This window comes from Equus przewalskii, chromosome 26 (genome assembly GCF_037783145.1).
Source record: "Equus przewalskii isolate Varuska chromosome 26, EquPr2, whole genome shotgun sequence".
In the NCBI taxonomy this organism is placed as follows: domain Eukaryota; kingdom Metazoa; phylum Chordata; class Mammalia; order Perissodactyla; family Equidae; genus Equus; species Equus przewalskii.
The window spans coordinates 4,989,780-5,010,148 of record NC_091856.1 but is presented as its reverse complement, the minus strand read 5'-3'; the positions used below and the strand labels follow the sequence as shown (position 1 = coordinate 5,010,148).

General features: G+C 53.9%; 1 protein-coding gene across 3 annotated transcripts in view; it reads left to right on the top strand.

Moving 5' to 3' along the window:
* CORO2A (coronin 2A) overlaps window positions 1–20,369 on the top strand; it is a 53,502-nt gene that overhangs the window by 12,680 nt on the left and 20,453 nt on the right. For all 3 annotated transcript variants that reach the window (XM_070595773.1, XM_008518991.2, XM_008518992.2), the window contains exon 2: window positions 15,077–15,277. In XM_070595773.1, the coding sequence (XP_070451874.1) occupies window positions 15,077–15,277 (201 nt within the window). The remainder of the gene's footprint in view (window positions 1–15,076; window positions 15,278–20,369) is intronic.

Below are 20,369 nucleotides of genomic sequence, written 5' to 3'. Positions count from 1 at the left end.
GCAGTTTCTCCGTTTGTCTCCCCGTTCCCAGCGCAGAGACCCCGTAGCTGCCTCTGGCCCAAGAAGCCCAGCACGGGCTCTGCCTCCCTCCCGCTGGGGACTAGGTGAGAGTGGTTTGAGCTGATGTGCTCCTGTTCAACCTTCCATCATGGGCTGCTGGCGCTCCGCTGGCCTTTCTAGCAGCAAAGGCCGGGGTCTGCCTTCTCTCCTTGCCCTACGGGGCCCCGTCTTTCCAGGCCTAAAGCACACTCCTTAGAAACGCAGCCCACCTTTCAAAGGTCTGAGCCCAGGGAGGGCCTCGCGGGGTGAATGCCCCGGCCTCACCATTAGAAGACCTTTCTCCCCAGCCGCCTTTGGAATTTGTCTCTCCGGGAACAGCAACACAGATAAGGAACAAAATATTTGGTACCGTATCCAGGCACAGGATCAAAGGAAACTTTGTTCTGTGTCTTAGAGGACTTTTCTGGGCTGGGGGTGGGTGCCACAGACTTGGATCCTCTTCCTAATTCTGCCCTTTGTGGGTGGGCAGGCTGACTCAGTTTCCCCTTCTGCACCCCGTGATCTCTGGGGGTCTGGCCAGTGCTACTGTTCTGAGATGTGAAGTCTGGGATCTTTCGGGGGACCTGCTGTCCCCCATCTGGAGGGTTTGGGTGTGGTCTGGCCGCCACACTGGGCGAGTGATGGGGACAGCTTGGAGGATTACGAGGAGGCAATCAAAATGGGGAGAAGATGGGAAACTGAGTCACGCAAGAAACTCCCCAGGCTGGGGCAGCGCCATGCGAGGGGCACACGGTCAGGAGCCTCGGCGCCCTGGAGGGCTGTCGTGGGCAAAGGCAGCGGATGTGGTTGGTGATGTGGTTGGTGGGGCTCCTGGGATGGAGACATGGTGGGGAAGTGACAGATTTCCGCTCAGCAGGAAGAGGAAGTCTGACACTTGAGCTCTTCAGGGAAGGGGTGAGCTTCCCAGCACTAGAATGGAACAAGCCAAGGCCCTTGGACTTTTCTTTTTTGTTTTTTTTTTTTTCAGGAAGATTAGCCCTGAGCTAACTACTGCCAGTCCTCCTCTTTTTGCTGGGGAAGCCTGGCCCTGAGCTAACATCCATGCCCATCTTCCTCTACTTTATATGTGGGACACATACCACAGCATGGCATGCCAAGCGGTGCCATGTCCGCACCCGGGATCCGAACCGGCAAACCCCGGGCCGCCGAGAAGCGGAACGTGTGCACTTAACCGCTGCGCCACCGGGCCGGCCCGGCCCTCGGCCTTTTCAGATGGAATGGTGTGGAAAGGGGGGCAGAGAGCTGGGTCCCTGACCCTGGCGGTCCTGGGGTAGTGTATATTTTTTTTGCCCCCAGATGTAATAAGAGCATTTGAGAGGGAGTGAGTGGGTCTGGCTAGGAACTGGATTAGGTGAGAATTAGAGCTTTAGAGTCTAAGTCAGCGCTCGGGGTGGGGGAGGGGCACGGCTGTCTCTGTTTCCGTCCAGTTCAGGGGGCTCCGGTGCCCCCAGCACAGGTGATGCCCCGCCCCTGGGTCTTTAGATCTGGAGGTGTTGCCACTTGGAGGAGAAAGGAAGGACGTGGGCATGTTGTGCTTCTGGTTTAATCTGTTCACAGTCCTCGTCCATTTTTACTGAACGTTCGTTTCAGTCCATTAATACAGTGAGTAGCTTAGGGCGGGCCTGACTCACCGTGATGCTTAGGAGGAGTGACTGTTCTTAACGTATTTGACTCCATCTTGCGTTTACCACGTGCGAGGCGGGGTTCTCAGTGCTCGCCAGATGTGAGCTCGTTTACTGTCACCATCCCATCTCACAGTGAGAAAACCTGAGGCCTAGAGAGGTCGCCTGGGCTGCCCGAGGTCTCCCAGCTGGTGTGCGGTGGGGCCGCAGCTGGAGCCCAGCGGGCGGGTCGCCGACTGTGTCTGTAGCAGCTGCTCTGCGCCTCTCCTTGTGGTCCTGTCATGTAATAAAGCCACAGAGCGCCTCTGCCTCTGTTCTCCCTTCAGAGCCACCAGAGCCTCCGGAGGGTGACCGGCAGGGATATGCACTCCCATTTTATGGATGGGGCACTGGGGCCCAGAGAGGGACCAAGACTAGAGCAGGTCACACAGCATACAGGGCCGGAGCAGACTGGAGCCCCTGGTCTCAGAGCATCTGTGCAGCTTCCCGTTCAGAGCAGGGCCCCCAGCTGAAGCCGAGTGGGAGGACGTGCTGGCTGGCGAAGGCCCTAACTCTGACCCTTGACCAGGAGGAGCTGCAGTCAGCTGCACAAAGGGACAGCGAGCAGAGGGAGGTGGGCGGGAAGAGCCACCCCCTGACTCAGAGAAGTCACCCAGCCCAGCCCGAAGGCATGGGGGAGTGGTGAGGACCCTTGCCCCCAGGGCCCCTTCTGCGGGAGGCCTGGGCAGAGGAGGCCCCAACTAGCCAGGAGGAAAGGGACAGCATGAGGGGAACGAACCTGAGGATGGACACTAAGGCCCGGGGTCAGGAAGGGTGAAAAAGAAGCAGGGGCTCCACCGGGGAAGTATCGGGAAGCAGAGATGGAGCCCACCGAGGCGATGGCCTGCGGAGAGCTGGGCACTGATCTAGGTGCTGCTATTTCTTTTTTTTTTTTATTGTGGTAAAATTTAGATAACATAAAATTTACCATTTTAACCATTTTTATGCATGTGGTTCTGTGACATGAAATTCATTCACACTATTGTGCAACCATCACCACCATAATTTTTAACTTTTATTTATTTTTATTTTTTATTTTTTTGCTGAGGAAGATTCACCCTGAGCTAACATCCATGCCAGTCTTCCTCTATTTTTTAGTATGTGGGCCACCAGCACAGCATGGCCACTAACAAAACGTATAGGTCCACACCCAGGAACTCGAACCCGGGCCGCTGAACTTAACCATTAGGCCACCAGGGCTGGCCCCTGTAATTTTTAAATTTCTGCTTCACAGTGGCCCACTCTGTTCTTTCATGGCCTTGCTTACATCTGTTGATGAAAAGTGTGTGTTCAGTGCTGAAATATCATGTTTGACAAAAGCCATCCATAGGAGACCAGCACAGCTTCCCCCCGCCGCCCCGCCCTCTGCTGATAATGACTCACCTCCTGAATCTTCACGACGCCCCCGTCGGGCAGGTTCTGTCCTTGACCCCAGTTTACAGATGAGGAGGCTGCAGCACAGAGAGGGTTAGTATCTTCCCCAAATCCCCCCGGCTCTTGTCTGGCCCACTGGCTGCCACCGTTTGTTGAGGACCCACTGTGTGCTAGATACTCGGTTCCTTCTCACCCCATCTCAGCACGGGTCAGCGAGCGCTCGGTGCCCAGGTGGGGCCAAGACTTAGAGAAGGTGAGTCTGTGTTTGCAATCGGGTCTTTGACTGTGAAGCCGGTGTGTTGACACCCTGCCCTCGAGGCCGGAGAGGCTGGCATGGGAACCCCCGGCCGGCTCTTGAGTGCTGGCCTGAGCCCATGGCACATACTGGGAAGAAAACCTGAGAGATGGAAAGCCAGGAACCCCGCCCCAGAGGCCAGGGTTGGGAAGTGGTTGTGTGCTCTGGAGCCCTGGGAGGATGGGTCCTGCTGCCTGCGAGTCACGTCACCTCGGGAAAGCGCCCCCGTCGCTCTGAGAGGGCCGGCTTGCTGCATCCGTGAAATGGGGCGAGTTCTCCCCACCCCAGGGGGCGTGAGGAGTGAACTGAACTGTGTCATAGAGCAGGGCTGGAGCGCAGTGGTGCTCAGACTGGTCCGCAGACCAGCTGCGTCATCATCAACTGGGAGCTTGGTAGAAATGCAGATGCTCAGGCTCCATCCCAGACTTGCAGGATCAGAAACTCAGGTAGGCCCGGCACCCCGGGTGTTGGTCAGCCCTCAAGGTGACTCCAGTGCCTCTCGAGTCTGAGACCCACTGCTGGAGAGCTTCACGCGCCAGGTCAGGGAGGCGCTGTTCCAGTCCTCATGGAGGCCGAGTGGGACTCCAGGCGCGGGAGTGCCGCCTCAGCCTGGGGCTCCCAGGGCTCTCCTGTACTCGTCCTCCTCGGCGGGGCCTCCTGCCTCCCTGGCCTGTAGGCCCAGCCTGAAGAGAGGATCTGGCAGAGCTCGGGGAGGCTAGCAACCGGGAGAAGGCAGCCTCACCACACTCTCCTGGCTGCTGTTGCAGACACTGCCTGGGGAATTGATGAAGGCTGAGCAGTGGCATTTATCTCCAGGTTAATAAGCGGGTGAGGGAGAAGCAGGAAGGAATTTCCCATCACCCTACTGCATGTGCGGCTGGGCCAGGAAGCGGGGTATTGGGCTCCCAGGCGCAGGCAGGAGCAGGCAGGCCCTCAGGCACATCTGGGGACTCTCACCAGGGGAAATGGGTTGAAGGCTGAAAGGACACTATTTTCTGATTAAAAACTCCAGCTACTGAGACGGGGCCCAGAACTGAGCGTGTGGGCCGGGCCTGTCGGCTGCTGGCCCTCGCAGAGAGCTGAGACCTGTGGAGGCGCATCGGGCCTTGACTCCTGGTCAGCAGACCGCGGGCTCTGCGCTCTCCCTAATCGCGCATGCTCTCTTCCTGAGTGCAGGCGACGAGGGCCGCAGGGTGCCCTCCCTGGCCTCCCCGCGCTCCGCATTCCCTCAGCCGGTGGGAGCGGCGTGAAAGGAAACCTACTCCTTTCTTCCTTAGGCACAGCCCCAAAGCTGGGGAAAGAAAATCCTTCCCCGGGCCAGACGTGCTAACACGTCAAGGCAGGGGCTAACTCCGCTTCGGCTGTCACCTCGCCACACCCCGGTCACAAACTTGGACGCCTCCCGGAGTCCCAAGTGCCCGCTCCTCGGCCGGCATTCGGAGCCCTCGCCCGGTCCCCTTTCCAGCCGCTGCCCGCATTGCTCACCTGCGTCTGCCTAGACCCAGCCCCCCAGGCCTCCGGCTCCCCTCCCCACACTGCGTGCCCCTCGGCCTGGCGGAGCACGGTGCCTTCCGCCTGGGACGCCTGCACCCTCGGCGTTGAAGGCTAAGCTCGACGTTTCCTCCTGGCAGTGACTCCAGGTCCCCTCCCTGCTGCGGCCTGTGCAGCCCTGTTCACCTGAATCGAGCGAGCTTGCCAGTTTCCTGGCGGCCTCCCCCATCAGTGCGAGCCTGAGGAGCTGCGCACCCCTCAGGGGCGTCCTTGCCTCTGCCCCACGTGCCCGGCACAGGTCAGGCTCCGGGAGGCCCTGATGATGCTGACTGAACTCAATCTGAGTTCCAGGTCCCTGCAACAGGGCAGAGTGAGCGCTGACTTCTGGGTCCGATGTGGGCTTCCCCTGGCAACAGAATGCAGGCCCCCTGGCCAGATGCCCATCCCAGGACTGGGGCTGGGGGTCTTCAGCCCTGCCTCCGGCCTCCTGAGCAAGGCACTCTCCCTCTCTCAGCCTCAGTGTCCCTCTCTGTCCAGAGACAGGTCCAGAAGCTCTGCTGGGGAACCGAGGGGGAGCAGGAAGTGGAGCCTCCAGGATTTTGGCCTCCTGGAGGCCTCTTTAGAAAGTCCCCAGTGACCCTTGTCTCTCGAAACTCCCAGATACGGAGATTGTGGGGCAATAAATCTGCATGGAGTTTTGGTCAGGGCCTGATTTGGGGACTAATCAGAAGCAGCCCTGGGGCGCTGCCAGGCACACAGCTCCGTTGCCCTGCGATCCCGGGTTCTGGTGTGTGCGGGCTGCAGGGCCCTCCGCCATCGTCCTCACGGGTGAACAGGACAGGAGTGTCACCTGCCTTAGAAAACAGAACCTGAGAAGGGACGAGCTCTGCCCGAGGTCCTTGAGCAACTTGGCATCAGAATCAGGACTCTGCCGCCTGACCAGCATGCCTGCGGTGGAAGTGACAGGCGCAGCCCCCCACCCCGACTGCCCAGAGTGGGCTTCAGGAGAGGCTGGCTGCGTGCCGGACAGCTCCGTCCAGGTCAGTCACCCCTGATGCTGCTCGTGAATCTGGCCTGAGTGTGGGCAGAGCTGACAGGCAGGAGCGTTTGGAGTTGACGGCCAGGTGGGGGATGAATGGACGGGCAGCTAGGTGCATGGATGGATGGAGGACAGAAGGAAGAAACAGGGAGCAGGGCGGGAGGAAGGGAAGGAGCGCCTATCAGCTGAGCTCTTACTTGGTAGCAGACACGTGCAAGGTAATTTACAGCCGTGATCTCATCTAAGCCTTGACGAGACCCTGTGAGGTGGATATTAGGGTACCCTGTTACAGATGAGGATGCTGAGGCCCAGAGACAAATGGAGGTCCAGGATTTGAACCTGTACCTCCTCTTTCCTTGCCTCGGGTTACCTCACAGGATAGAGAGAACTCAGGCCAGGAGCTGGGGACACTCCCTGGTGGTAGTTCTGTTTGGGCCCCAGACGGTAGAGTGAGAGGAGGGCGTCCTAGGAGCCCAGCAGAGTGCCAACCCTGGACTCGCCTGGGCCAACTGGGCTCTAGGCAGAGAGAAGGGGCGTGAGCAAGGCCGGGCCGTCTGGGAAAACGCACTGCTCTGAGGGGAGAGCAGAAAGACCCGTATGGCTCAAAGGGCAGGGCCGTGGAGACAAGGAGAAGGCCGTCGGCAATGTGGGGGCCTCACCACCCACGTCCAGCAGAGGGCTTCATCCTGAGGACAGAGGGGACCCGGGGTGGGTCTTAAGGGAAATGACAGAGTCAGGTCGGGGCAGGATAGGAGGCCTGGGCTGAGCTGGGGGAGAAACCAAGTCACCGAGAGAAAAGGCTGCCCAAGCCTCGCACTGCTTACAGCAAGGGGGTAGAGAGCAGGGGCTGTGGGAGGCCACCATGCTGTCTCAGGGGTGCCCAGCCCCTCCTCGGCCAGCCCGGGCTCTGGGCAGTGTCAGATGTCAGGAGAAGGCACTCCCTCGGGCCTAATCTCATCAGGAGGAGAGAGGCATTTTCTCAGCTCCCTCTGCCTCCATCTGTATTTCCTGTGGACCTGCAGGGAGGCATCTGTGCTGGACCAGAAGGACCAGAGAGCTGGAGGAGGGGAGGCGGGCGGAGAGCCTGGAGACAGGCGGCTCGACTTCCCGCTGCAGGGGGCCTTCAGTGGCCTGTGCTGCTGGTAGGGGCTGGCGCTGGAGGCCTGCGGAGGGTCCCCGCCTTCCTGCTGGGGCCGTGCTGGTGTCGCACACCAAAGGGCTTCCCTGCCCTGCCTGCCCCCGCCCCACCAAGAGCCCCTGTCCCCTCAGCACAGGGCTGAGCTGGGCTGCTGGCCTCCCCCTGAAGAGCCCTGCCAGGGTCTTTTTTTTTTTTTTAATTATTTTATTGAGGTCATAATGGTTTATGACTTTGTGTAAATTTCAGGTGTACATCATTATATTTCAGTTTCTGTATAGACTGCATCGTGCTCACCACCACTAGTCTAGTTACCATCCATCACTATACACATGTGCCCTCTTACCCCTTTTCGCCCGCCCCGCCACTCCATCCCCTCTGGTGACCACTAATCTGCTCTCCTTGTCCGTGTGTGTGTTTATCTTCCACATATTAGTGAAATCATACGGTGTTTGTCTTTCTCCGTCTGACTTATTTCGCTCAGCAGAATACACAAGGTCCATCTGTATTGTTGCAAATGGCACAATTTCATCTTTTTATGGCTGAGTAGTGTTCCGTTGTGTATATTTATCCATCCATCAGTTGATGGGCACTTGGGTTGCCTCCAAGTCTTGGTTATTGTGCATAATGCTGCAGTGAACATAGGGGTGCAGATATCTTTTCGAATTAGTGTTTCCATGTTCGCAAATACCCAGCAGTGGGGTAGCTGGACCACCTGGTAGGTCTGTTCTTCTTTTCTGAGGACTCTCCATACTGCTTTCCACAGCGGCTGCACCAGTTGGCACTGCCCCCAGCAGCATATTCAGCTTCCTCTCCATCAGCAGGGCTCGAGGGTTAGCTTTTCACGTGTGCTGTGTGTTCCTTCTGTCGCTGCGCTGAGCGCTGGGCCAGAGCTCTGTGCCCAGCTGGCTGCTTTGCACTTTCTGGTTTGGGATTTTTACTCTGCTCCCCGAGATGCTGGGCCCTCGGCACCTACCTGTTATACACTGAATCAAATCGAGTGTCCTGTAAGCATTGAGACCCCAACAGTCCTAACAGCAAACGTTTTGTTGAACGCTAAGTATGCACCCAGCAGGGCCCCCTGTGCTGTGTGGATTATCCCATGTCATCGTCAGGGCAGCCCTGTGAGAGAGTGTGGACGCGGTACTAAACAGCTTGGCTTTGAATTCCACCTCGGCCACCTACTAGCGGTGTCATTTGGGGCAAGTTGCTTAACCTGTTTGTGTCCCAGTTTTCTCCTGTGTAAAAATGGGGTGCTAATAGTACTCACGGGATTGCTGTGAGGGTCGTCAGTACATGAGACGTACTTCACACCTAGTAAGCAATGTAAGCGTTAGGTATAATTTGTTTGTTATTGTGTCTAATAGACACGGTAAGTAACTTGCCCAAAGTCACACAGGTAGGACGGACATGTTCTGCAATGACCCTGTTTAATTGGGTACCAGTTGCTACATGGGGCTGTTGAGTACTTGAAATGTTGCTCGTGGGGCTGAAGAGCTGAATGTTACATTTTATTCCAGTTTAACTTTGATTTAGAAGCCGCATGTGACTCGTGGCCCCTGTGTTGGCCAGAGCTGGCGCCTGGGTCCAAGCCCAGCGATGGGATTTAAGTGACTCTCATGTGCGTCCGGAGCTGCAGACCCAGCCCTGTGCTTCCGCAGCCTGTCAGACTGAGGCCAGCTGTCTCCCCTGCTCTCCACCGTTCCCCTGAGAAGTGTGAACACGTGGAGAGCAGTGACTGACCCGTCGTCTCTGGCCCCCGTCCCCACCCCAGTTGGGCCCGCACGGAGCTCGCACTGAGCCAGGACTCGTGGTTGCGGGCTGGTGACTGAGTTAAATCAGTCGCCTCTCTTTACAAACCCCCTTGGAGTCTTCTGCTTTGAAATGTTCTGTTCTCTGGTTCAGGATGTTGAGAAGTCCGTTCTAGAGCCTTCTCTCTCACAGGCAAGTTGTCAGAGTCAAGGGTACTGGTGACTTACAGTGGAATTGTTGCCTGTAAATCAGATAAAAGTTTTCTGGAGACACCTGTGGTGGGATGACCAACTTGTCCCTGTTTGCCTGGAACTTTCCCGATTTTAGCGCTGGAAGCCCTGCATCCCGGGGATACCGTCCCGGTGACAGTTGGTCCGTCTATTTCTGTGGAGAGTGACAGGGCCTCTTCTGACTTTGAAGGAGGGAAGAGAACTGAGCTTGTGGGGTGCCACTCTAAGGTCCCAGGGACCTGGGTCCCGTCCTGTCGCTCTAGACCCTGGTGCTGGCCTGTCAAAGACAAAACTAGAGACACCTTGGGCCAAGAAGTGGCAGCTAAACTGGGGCCTGGCCTCAGATGAACAGAATCGACTGGACAAAATGCTTCCCAGGGAGGAGTGGCTGAGACCTGTGGTTTCTCCTTTGCAAAGCCTGGTGACACAGGAAGCTCCGTGGCAAGCAGCTAGTCAAGCAGAGACCTGCCCTGACCTCAGATGGCCTGGGTTCCCCAGCTAGATACCCCACCCTCCAGGGGTGGTCAGAAGCCCAGTAAGGATTCAGGACGAATTAGAAGGAGCTTTCCTGGCAAGTTTGGGGTCAAGGCCAGAATCAGAATAAACTCTACATGGATAATAGTCGGTCCAGGATTGGAGGCCAGGTGAGGGCCCCCCCCCCCCGCCGCCATGATCAGGTGTGTATTGTGTTAATTCCTGGACTTTGTAGGCCACCTTCAAATAGTGTCCTTTACTCTTAAGTAACCTTTTCTCATTTTTTAGAACTAGGAAACGTGATTCTAGTCTCTCTACTAACTGCGGCTGACACACATGCGAGGGGTCAGACTCTCACAGGGCATGTAGGGGGGCAGCTCATGGACCACAAGATCAGGTTTTAAGAGAAAAAGTAACACTGCAAATATAAGCTGTGGAACCACAGACTTTCAAAGGGACGGCGGTAGCCACAGCGCCAGCCTCCTGTGCATCCCGCACGTCCAGGTCCAAGATCAAATCAGGTGGTTCCATTCTTCCCCGAGGCCAGGAACAGCACAATTAACGAATAACCTTTTATGCTGCTTTGGGCCACACCCAGTGTGCGTTTGGTTTCAGCCACCCTGCAGCTGACCCTTGGCCTGCAGTGATTCAGGGCTGGGCTGGGCTGGGCTGGGAAGACGGCCTTTGAAGGCAGGAATGTCTCAGTGTCTCTCTGTCTCTGTCTCTGTCTCACACATCAGATAGGAGCCCATGGCAGGAAGAGGGGCGTCTGGACCAGGTCTGGCTTCTGTCTCCCACCTCCACTGCTCCTACGGATATGATCTTGGTCAAGTCACTTCCTCTGCACCAAATGGGGACAACAATCTCCAGCAGAGTAAGGGATGGGACAGGCAGCAAGCCATTCCACTGTCAGACATTAAGAAATAAACACAATGGGATGTTAAACCCAGAGGCAACTAAATGCTTTTCGGGGGCGGAGAATTCGCAGCCCTTGGAGCCCCATCCTGTGGCATCAGGCCCGCTAAGCATGCATGAGATCGCAGTAGAATCAATGCCACCCCCTACTTTGTGCCCCAGCGGGCTGGCCTGCCACACCTGAGAAGGCCTGCTGTGGCTTTGATGTGGGCCCAGCCGTATGGGACCGGGCAGGATAGGACAAGTGACAGGGGGTAAACCTGGCCCAGCCCATGGGCGAGGGCCTCCCAGTGGTGAGGGCCCGCCGTGGTCTGCATTTCCAGGCAAGTGTCTGCTTGTGGGGAAAATATGACTCCCGTTCTCTGAACTACCAAGTCCTTAGACTCATGCGTGCACTGATAGACACATGCACACGTTCATGCACAGATGCAGTTAAACACCCAGATGCATGCGTGTGTGCACATCACAGCAGTGCATGGACACATATGGACACCCGATGAATGCAGTGCTCGTGCACAGATTTGCACACACAGTGCACTCGTTTGCACAAGCTTCACCCACATGTATGCGTGCACACTCCCACACCTGTGGCAAAGGGAGATACGTGCCACCTGGCTTGGCGCCGCCCCCACCCCCACTTCTCTAACTTTCCCTTCATGGCAACAGGTCTGGAAGAACCTTGGCAGTGGAGATAAGGTGCTGGGGCGGGGCAGGGCGGAGACACAAGTTTGGAAAGGAGGAGCAGAAGGTCATTGATGTTCATGCTGCTTCTCGCAAACTTCCTCAGTGGAGGCCAGCAGCCCCCTTTCCGGGGGGCGCCCACTTAGTTTCCTGAGCCTCGTTTTCCTTTTCTGTAAAGTGGGGGTGATAATGGTCTTGATACCTCCCCTTCCGGGCCGAGATGGGATCCAGGTGAGATGGGTGTGAAGGAGCTTTCATCATCCTGGGCGTCATCTGTGGGAGCCTGGGGCGGGAAGCCCCTGAGACAGGGCTGGGTCAGCTCCCAGCTCCATCACCCCCCAGCTCTGTGACCTCAGGAGGTTTCTTTGCTTCTCTGCCTCAACCCTCCCTCTGGGATGGGGAGCAGGGCGGCGCCTGCCTGCCAAGTTCACACAAGGGAAGCGCTGGAATGATGCCTGGCACGTAGCAGGCACCCCAAAACTGAGTTGTTTTTGCCATGGAGGTGGCTGTGAGCTAAAGGAGAGTCGTCACCAGGCCTCTCGAGGCCCCCTGCTTCCTCCTGGGCTGAGAGCCGTCCCTTGTCCCTCAGGTGTGGGGCCAGGCCCCAGGCTTCGAAGGGAGAGTGCTGGGCGTGGCCAGAGGGGCCAGGACTGCTGATGAGAGTCGGGTCCTGTTGACTCAGCAGCCGTGGCTGTGACCAGTCCCCTCGCCCGCCAGCCCACCATGGGCCCTCAGCCCCGAGGCTGGTTTGTCCCACCCCTTGGTTTTCACTCACCTGTCCCCTCCTCTCCATCCCCCCTGCCCTCCTTCAGCCCAGGTGACCATCAGATGCTCTCCTGTTCCACCCTTCCTTCTCTCAGCAGTCAGAGGAATCCACCAGAAAGGGAAACTCGCTCCTCCGGCCGCTTTAACCCCTGCAGCAGCTCCCTGCTGCCCTCAGAGGCCGAGCTCTGTTACGTGGCTCCTGAGGGGATCTGAGTGCTGCCTCCTCGCCCCGCTCTTCCCGTGCTCTGGCCTCGCCCAGCACGGGCAGCCATTCGTCAAACGACCTCTGGTTGTCTCTACGTGGGGCAATGTGTTCGTCACGACAGGTAGGCTGTGCTCTGTAAGAAAAAGCCCCACCAGCTCTGTGGTTCGCTCTCAAGTTTATTTGTCTGTCACACTATCTATCCAACGTGAGTCAGTGGGGGATATGCTCTGCTCCACACTGTTCCCTGGGGACCCAGGATGGTGGAAGCTGCGCCATCTGGAACATGTGGCCTTTGCATCCCTTAGGCCAAAGGCAAGATTCTGGGGGTCACAGTCCAGGTCACAGCCTTCTGCCCAGGATCCTCTGGTTAGAACTAGCACTGTGGGGGCCTGACCGCCAGGAGGCTGGATGTGGGAAGAGCAGTGGAGTAGCTGATGAACGTCACCACTGGCCACGGACGGGGCCCCCGCCCCGCTGCTGCCCAAGGTGAAGCAGGGTTGGGGGGCCTGGAGCTGAGCCTGCTGACTTGCTCCCTACTTGCCCATCCCCAGCCCAGGCCACCTCATGGCCAAGACACGAGGCAGGTCATTGTCCTCGCTCTTCTTTTCACTCAGGACCCGGCGCAGAGAAAAGCCGTGCTGCTCCTTAGCAAGGGGTGGCCTTCATCGTACAGACGCTGACTGAATCCCTTTCCAATTCTGCTTCCCTTGTCGAATTGACCACTGGGAAGCTCGGACCCAAGTCTGAGGTCCAGCTCCTCTGTGTGGGGGACCTGACAGCACACCTTCCGTGGTTAACTCCTCTGCTTTCAGGGCTCTCTGTTTGTTCCTGTGTTTCCCCTCTGTCCCCATTTCCTCACGGTGCCTTTTCCGTTCCCTTCTGTCCTGGGTTCTCTATTCCCATAAGGCTTCTTACGTCCTTTCTGGGGTCAGATGGACATTAGTCAGTCGGTCCCTGCGTTCCGTGCTGCTTCCTGTAGCTCTGGCAAGTGCAGGCAGGGTTCTGGGCAAAGCTCCCCAACAGAGTTGAGATACCTGGGCTTGATGGGGCAGACGGGCCCCACGAGGCCGACGGGCTCCCCGTGCTGGATAAACGGCTGAGTGCTGTGACCGCTTGAGGTCAACAGCCAGACCCTGTGCCTTTGAACTGAACACAGAGAAGAGCCTCGAGGCCGGCCACCTGGGCTGGGCAAGCGCCATCTTTGTCCTGACCATGTGGGCGCCCAGCAGACGTGCCTTCCCTGGGAAGTGCCTGGGGCAGCGGCCGCGGCCAGTGTTCCCCTGCTGGGCATCCCTGGAGCGGAGCCCCAAGCCTTTCTTGAGGAGGCTGCAAGCTGGTAGAGAAGATGAGAGCAGACGCAGACTCCGAATCAGGACAGTGTCGGGGACACGGGCAGGGGGAGACGGGAGAGCAAGGCCCTGGACTCGGGGTATCTAGGAAGGGGGGAGGGGGCTTGGCGCTGGGGGGCAGGGAGCACATTGGGACTTGTGGAGACGGGTACAGTGGGTAGGGAGCTAGAAGGGCAAGCCAAACAGAGGGAAGAGCAAGGGCAGAGGCCCAGAGGACTGGAACTGCAAGAGCAGGGATGGGGAAGCTGGGTGGTGATCTTTATCTGTAAGGTACTGTTAGAAAATAAGCAAGAAAAAAGTGAATCTTGCAGTATGGGGTGGGACCCAGCCAGGAGGCCTTGACCCTGTAGGGCAGCAAAGAATGGGGAGCATCGAAGGGTGGGCTAAGGTGGTGAAGAATACAGCCAGGGTTGGTGTCCAGAAGGCCCCTCTGGCCCACATGGGCAGCGTGGATGGGGGCAGTGGGGTCAGAGAGACTGGGGGCTGTAGAGTGACCTGAGCAGCGGCCGGCGAGAGGAGGCCACCTGATGTCACGTGGTATCCTGCGTTCAGCCACTGAAGAGACGTACACTCTCTTCCAGACCGTTAGTCACCTGGCCCCGCTCAGCCTGGAGCTGTGTTCTCTTCACGCACATCGGCTGGTTTACGTGTGTGTGTATATACATTTCTTTCTTTCTAACATCTCCCAGCTGATCTTACTAAACAATATGTAGTTCCCCAAACATCCATATTTGCTTCTGTCTCAGGCCTTTTCTCAGGCTGTTTCATCTGCGTAGGACACCTTCCCCCAGCCCTCCCTTGTCCTGCCTGCCTGGCCAACCCCTACTTATCCTTCAGATCACAGTTCACATGTCACTGCCTCTGGGAAGCCCTCCCTGACAGCTATGCACTAGCCTCCATTATTACCTATGGTACACTGGGTCCCAGTGGCCCAGACTCCCTAGTGGCCTCGCTCATAGGACTCCCCATTCCTGTAAGGCTGGGCTCAGGCTTACTGGCTCTGAACCCCTGGGGCCTGGCTCAGGGCCTAGTCACACGGTGGGGCTCAGTAAATATTGGGTGAACAAATACAAGGCTGGATGAGGAGCAAGGGAAGCTCAAGGTGCCTGGATGAGAAGAGTGGTAGTGATTATTACTGTTGATCAAGGGGTCTTAACGTCTCGTCTAATTTAATCCTCATGACAAGTCTGTGAGACAGATACTTTCATTATCCGCATTTCACAGGGGAAATTGAGAAGTTAAGTCACTTGCCCACCCGGTTGCCAAGAGGCAGAGCTGGAATCGGAGCCAGGCGGGCTTGCTCCAGAGGACACGGTGTGACCGCGTGGCTGGGCCGTGCGGGGCGGGTGGCTGGGCTGTCTGGTGAGATGGTGGTAGGGAGGGAACGTGGTGAGCTCGCCATGGTTTTTCTGCCTTTTGGGGTGCAAACTTGCAGAGATGAAAAGCAAACCAGTCAGCAGCAATTATACGCTGTCTCACCAGGTCCATGGAACTCACCACAATTGTAGCATGTACACTTGGTTGCCCTTCACAGCATGTCGCTGTCCATGTGGGACCAACTGCTGTCCTGTGTTCTCGAGGTGAGCTCCCCTGTGTCCCGCTGTCAGGGCAGCAAGTCTCACGCCTCTTTGTCCCGTCTGTCCCCCGCAGATGTCATGGCACCCCCAGTACCGGAGCTCCAAGTTCCGCCACGTCTTTGGCAAACCTGCCAGCAAGGAGAACTGCTACGACGCGGTGCCCATCACCCGCAGCGTCCACGACAACCACTTCTGCGCCGTGAACCCCCAGTTCATTGCAGTCGTGACTGAGTGCGCTGGGGGGGGGGCCTTCCTCGTCATCCCCCTGCACCAGGTAAGGACGCCTCGGGCCCAGGCAGCCCTCTGCAGGCAGCACAGGACAGAGGGGGAGCAGAAAGAGCCAGGTTTTTGGTCTCATACGTGGGGTCAAGTCCTAGCCCTACGTGTGACCAGCCGCGTGACCTGAGTAAGTCATTCACCTCTGTGAGCCTGCTTTCCTCACCGGGAAAAATATATCCGCCCGGGATTTCAGCTTCTAAGTGTTGCCTTGCTACTCCTAGGGCCTCCCCTCCACCCCACTGCAAAATGATTTACCTCTGATTAAAAAATAATTTTTAATGCATTGCTGAGCTCATAAGACATTGGGGAAATTTCCAAAGCCAGCTTCTCTCACCCAAAAAGGAAACAAACCTTGAGCCAAAATCTAAGTCAGAGCGGTAAGCAGTAAGAGAGCAGGAAGAACAGGCTTGTTCTGCAGGCACGTGTGGACGGGGAAGGTGAGCCATCTGCATCTGCTGATGTTTAACCGTTTTCCACCTCCCTGAGGGTGGTTTCACATAGATTAACCTAGAAGCAGATCTTTTCTGGAGCCTGAGTCTCTGCTAAGGCAGAACCTCCTGAGGGACTAAAGGGACCCAAGGCTGGTGGTCCCAGCTTGCCTCTGGGTCGCAGCAGGAGCAGGTATGAAGTCTCCCAGAGGAGAGCGTTCCCCACGTGGACAGGATTCCCACAGAGAAGATCAGGGAAATTCGTAAGCAGAGACCACCAAGCATGTGAGCCAGCTCGGGTCAGAGTCAGCTGAGACAGCAAACAGCAGACTGAGACCCCAAAAGGACTTTCAAAGTTAAAATCATAAAGACAAATTCAAATCTCATAGGCCAGGCTTTCTGATCCCAATGAAATTGAGTTAGAAATCAATAACAAAAAATAAATTTTAAATTCCCATTCATTTAGAAATGTAAAAACACATTTCTGAATAACTTCTAGATCAGAAAAGAAATCAGAGTGGAAATTTAAAAATACTTGGAACAGAATGATAATGAAATCCATCACAAAACGTATGGGGTGGTGCTTCAGGGAGAATGTCCAGCGCTGGTGCTTGTTAGAAAAGAGGAAAGGCCGGAAATTAGCAACTAAACATTCAGCCTAAGAAGTTAGAAAAGGAACAACAGAATAAACCCAAAGAAAGTTTGAGGAAGGAACTAATAAAGAGCAGAAATCAGTGAAGGAGAATCTGAAGGTGGATTAGAGAAGCTCAGAAGAGCCGAAAGTTGGTTTCTAGGAAAGACTGACAGACGGAGAAATGGTCAAGAATAAAAGAGAGAAGGTGCAAATAGCGTAAGGAACACAAGAGGCAACACAGCGGCACAGAGTCAAAATAGAAGCCACTGATGGGAGCAATTTCATGACAATCTATTTGAAAACGTTGACAATATGGACACATTCCTAAAAGAGAGATCACTTGTCAGTACAGATTCAAGTAGAAATAGAAAGCCTGAATAGTCCTGTAGCTATTTTTAAAATTGAGTAATAAAAGTCTCTCTTAAAGAAAACAGCAGAAGGAAAAGGCGAGCCATGGAGTGTGAAAGGATATTTGCACAATAAACGTGGCAAAGTGCTCATTTCCTGAATGTATAAAATGGACGGGGGGAAAATACCCTGAACAGGTTTTTTTCATAGCAGAAAAAAATCAAAGTGGTCACTAAACATTTGAAAAAGTGCCCAACCTCATTAGTAAACCAAAGCGAGACACAACTGCAGCCACCAGATTGACAGAAATGGAAAAATCTAGCAATAGTAAGTGATGAGGAGGCTATGGAGCTGCGCAGACTCTCAGACACCCCTGGGGCCGGGTAGACCAGCACGTGGGTTTTGGAACAAAGTATGACAGTTTCTACTGAAGAGGAAAATACACACCCGCTAAGGTCAGAGAGTCCGCTCTAGGTGCACACGTGTGGACCGGGATAATGGTGACCCCCAAAGAAGGGAGGGAGTTAGGATTGCGAGGTATCCCGTGGGGGCGGGGGGGTCTCCTTTGTGCTTGTAATAGTTCGTGTCTTGACCTGGGAGGGTGGCAGTTACATGGGTAATTTATTTTCCAGCAATTCATTAAGCTGAGCGTTTACATTTTATGCACTTTTTGGGGTTATATTTCACACAATCACATACATAAGGATGACGCTACATCCATGTGGGTTTATAGGCAATTTCCATGTAACTTTTTTTTTAACTCAAAGCTTTATTTATTTATTTGGTGAGGAAGATTGGCCCTGAGCTAACATCTCTGCCCATCTTCCTCAGTTTTATGTGGGACGCCACCACAGCATGGCTTGACAAGTGGTGCTAGGTCCGTACCCAGGATCCGCGCCCATGAACCCTGGGCTGCCAAAGTGAAGTACGCAAACTTGACCACTACACCACCAGGCCGGTCCCTCCATGTAATGTTCAAGGAAGTGATTGTTCCAATCTTTTGCAAACACTTCCAGAAAACAGGAAAAGAGGGACTTCTCCCTCATTCTGTGAGGCCAAACCTGACAAGGACAGAGCAAGAAAGAAAAATTACAGGCCAGTCTCACTCAAGGTGTATCCAAAATGACTAGCAAGCATTATCTAGTAGTGAATAAAAAAAGGATACATTCTGACCATGTTGGATTTATTCCAGAATCTAAGGATGGTTTAATGTTAGTAAATCTATAACTGGAGATCACTTTATTAACGGATGAAGGGAGAAGAACCATATGGTCATCTCCACAGATGCAGAAAAAGCATTTAATAAAGCACAATACCCATTCGTGATAAAAATTCTTAACCAACCAGAACAAGGGGATTTCACTAACACATAGGAAACAGAATTTTTAGAACTTTGTATTTTGAAAGAATCTCAACCATACATAAAATATACAAAAATAGTTGAATGAACTGATTTTTCTTCACCTGGATTCACCAGTTGTTAACATTCTGCCAAATTTACCTTTGATCTATGTTTCTCCCCCATCTATACGTCTGTGTGTGTGTGTATATAGAAATTTTGTTTCTGTTCGAGAATCCAACTAGGGATTGTGCACTGTATTTGGTTGTCATATCTCTCAGTCTTCTTTGTTTCATGATACTGACATTTTTAAGCGGTAAAGGCCAGCTGTTTTGTAGAATGTTCCTAAATTTGGATTTCCCAAATTGTTTCCCTGTGGTTAGATTCATGTTGCGCATTTTGTCAAGAATTTTACACAGTGACGCTGCATCCTCAGTTCATTCCATCAGGCGACACGTGATGTCAGCAAACTCATCACTGGCGATATTGGTGACGTTTGACCTCTGTTAATTAGTGCAAACATCATTTATAAAGAAGGAATGTCAGAAACAGCCCTTTAAAATCAGCAATAAGATAAAAGGTCCAGTCCTGCACTGTAAGACTAGAAAAATAAGTTAAAGGTATAATGATTAAAAAGGAAGATGGGCCGACCCCATGGTGTAGTGGTTAAGTTCAGCACATTCTGCTTTGGCAGCCTGGGTTTGCTTGTTTGGATCCCAGGCGTGGACCTACAGCACTCGTCAGCCATGCTATGGCGGCAACCTGCATGTAAAGTAGAGGAAGATTGACACAGATGTTAGCTCAGGGCCAATCTTCCTTAGCAAAAAAATAAGTAAATAAAATAAAATAAAAAGGAAGAAATAAGGACCAGCCTCATGGCCTAGTGGTTTCTGGGTACAGACCTATACCACTCGTCGGCAGCCATGCTGTGGTGGTGACCCACATACAAAATAGAGGAAGATTGACACAGATGTTAGCATAAGGTGAATCTTCCTCAGAAGAAAAAAAAAAAAGGAAGAAATAAAACTGCAATTCTTTACAGATCTGATTGTCTAAATAGAGATCCAAAAGAACATATAGTCTAATTATTGGAAAAATAAGAGTGTTTGGAAGGTAGCTGGATACAAAAATCCAAATACAAAACTGAATTGCATTTTTACATATCAAGAAGGCATAGAAAATATAAACATTTGCAATAGAATAAAAGAAAATTGAATACCTAGGAATAAACAAGCAAAACTTAGAAAGAGAAAATTACAGTGTTATTGAAAGAGTAATATTAAAGATGACCTAAGTAGAAATATGTATCATATTCATGAATAGCCACTTTTTCTCCCTCCCCCAAATTTGCACAGTGTTCTCCTGTGTAGGACATATTCCACAGCGTATTCCTTTCTTAGGATACCATGCCCTGGGTACTGAATCAGACATGTGTGTCCCTCCGCCAGTACCTCCCAATGTACTTGGAATAGGAGGGAAAAAAGAGCCAGGACTTTCTTTACTATCTGTCACTTTGTGGGCATGCAGTCGGCGCTCATAAATTTTCATTACTGAACAAATTACCTAATAATTGTTCATCCAGATAAACAGGGATAGCGTCATTGCCAAAGGGAACAGCACGAGCAAAGGCATGGCAGTGGGACCGTATGTGAATCTTTAGAGAACAGTGCAGAGAGCAAGCTGTGAACAGGAGGAAGGAAATACCCTGGGGACGTGGATGGGGACCGGATGAGAAAGGCCTTGAATGCCAGGGGTGAGAAGTGTGAACTGTATTCTAGAGAGAGGGAATTTTTCAAGCTGGGGTGGGGCAAGTGTAAAATGCGATTTACAGAAAGACTTGCAGGTCAGCGCTGGAAGGACCCCTAGACATGGCCCCGTTGGGCTCCTTGTTGCTCCCAGGCTCTGGGTGCATTTAAAAGATTCTGTCCACCAAAAAAACTGCATTCTTAAATAATTAACGTGTTTTCCTGATTTTTATTACTCAGGCTCTTTCAGGACTGTCACAGTTTCCAACTCACATGAACTACTCAGTATAAATAGGTACTAACAGCTGATATTAAGAAAATAAATTGGTTTGATGTGATGGAGTGAGACCTGGGTGGAGAGAGGGGACCTAGTTTAGAGAGGCTGATCAGAGAAGGCCTTTCTGGGGAGGTAACATTAGAGCACAGAGCCACTTGAAGCTCCAGGGGCAGAGCGGTCAGGCAGCATGAATAGCACGTGCAAAGGCCCTGAGGTGGGAATGGGTTTGGTATGTTTGAGAAACAAACTGTTGCATTGTCACGGGGCGGGGGGGGGGGGGGGGGGAGTGGGAGGTGAGGTCAGAGAGAGGAGCAGG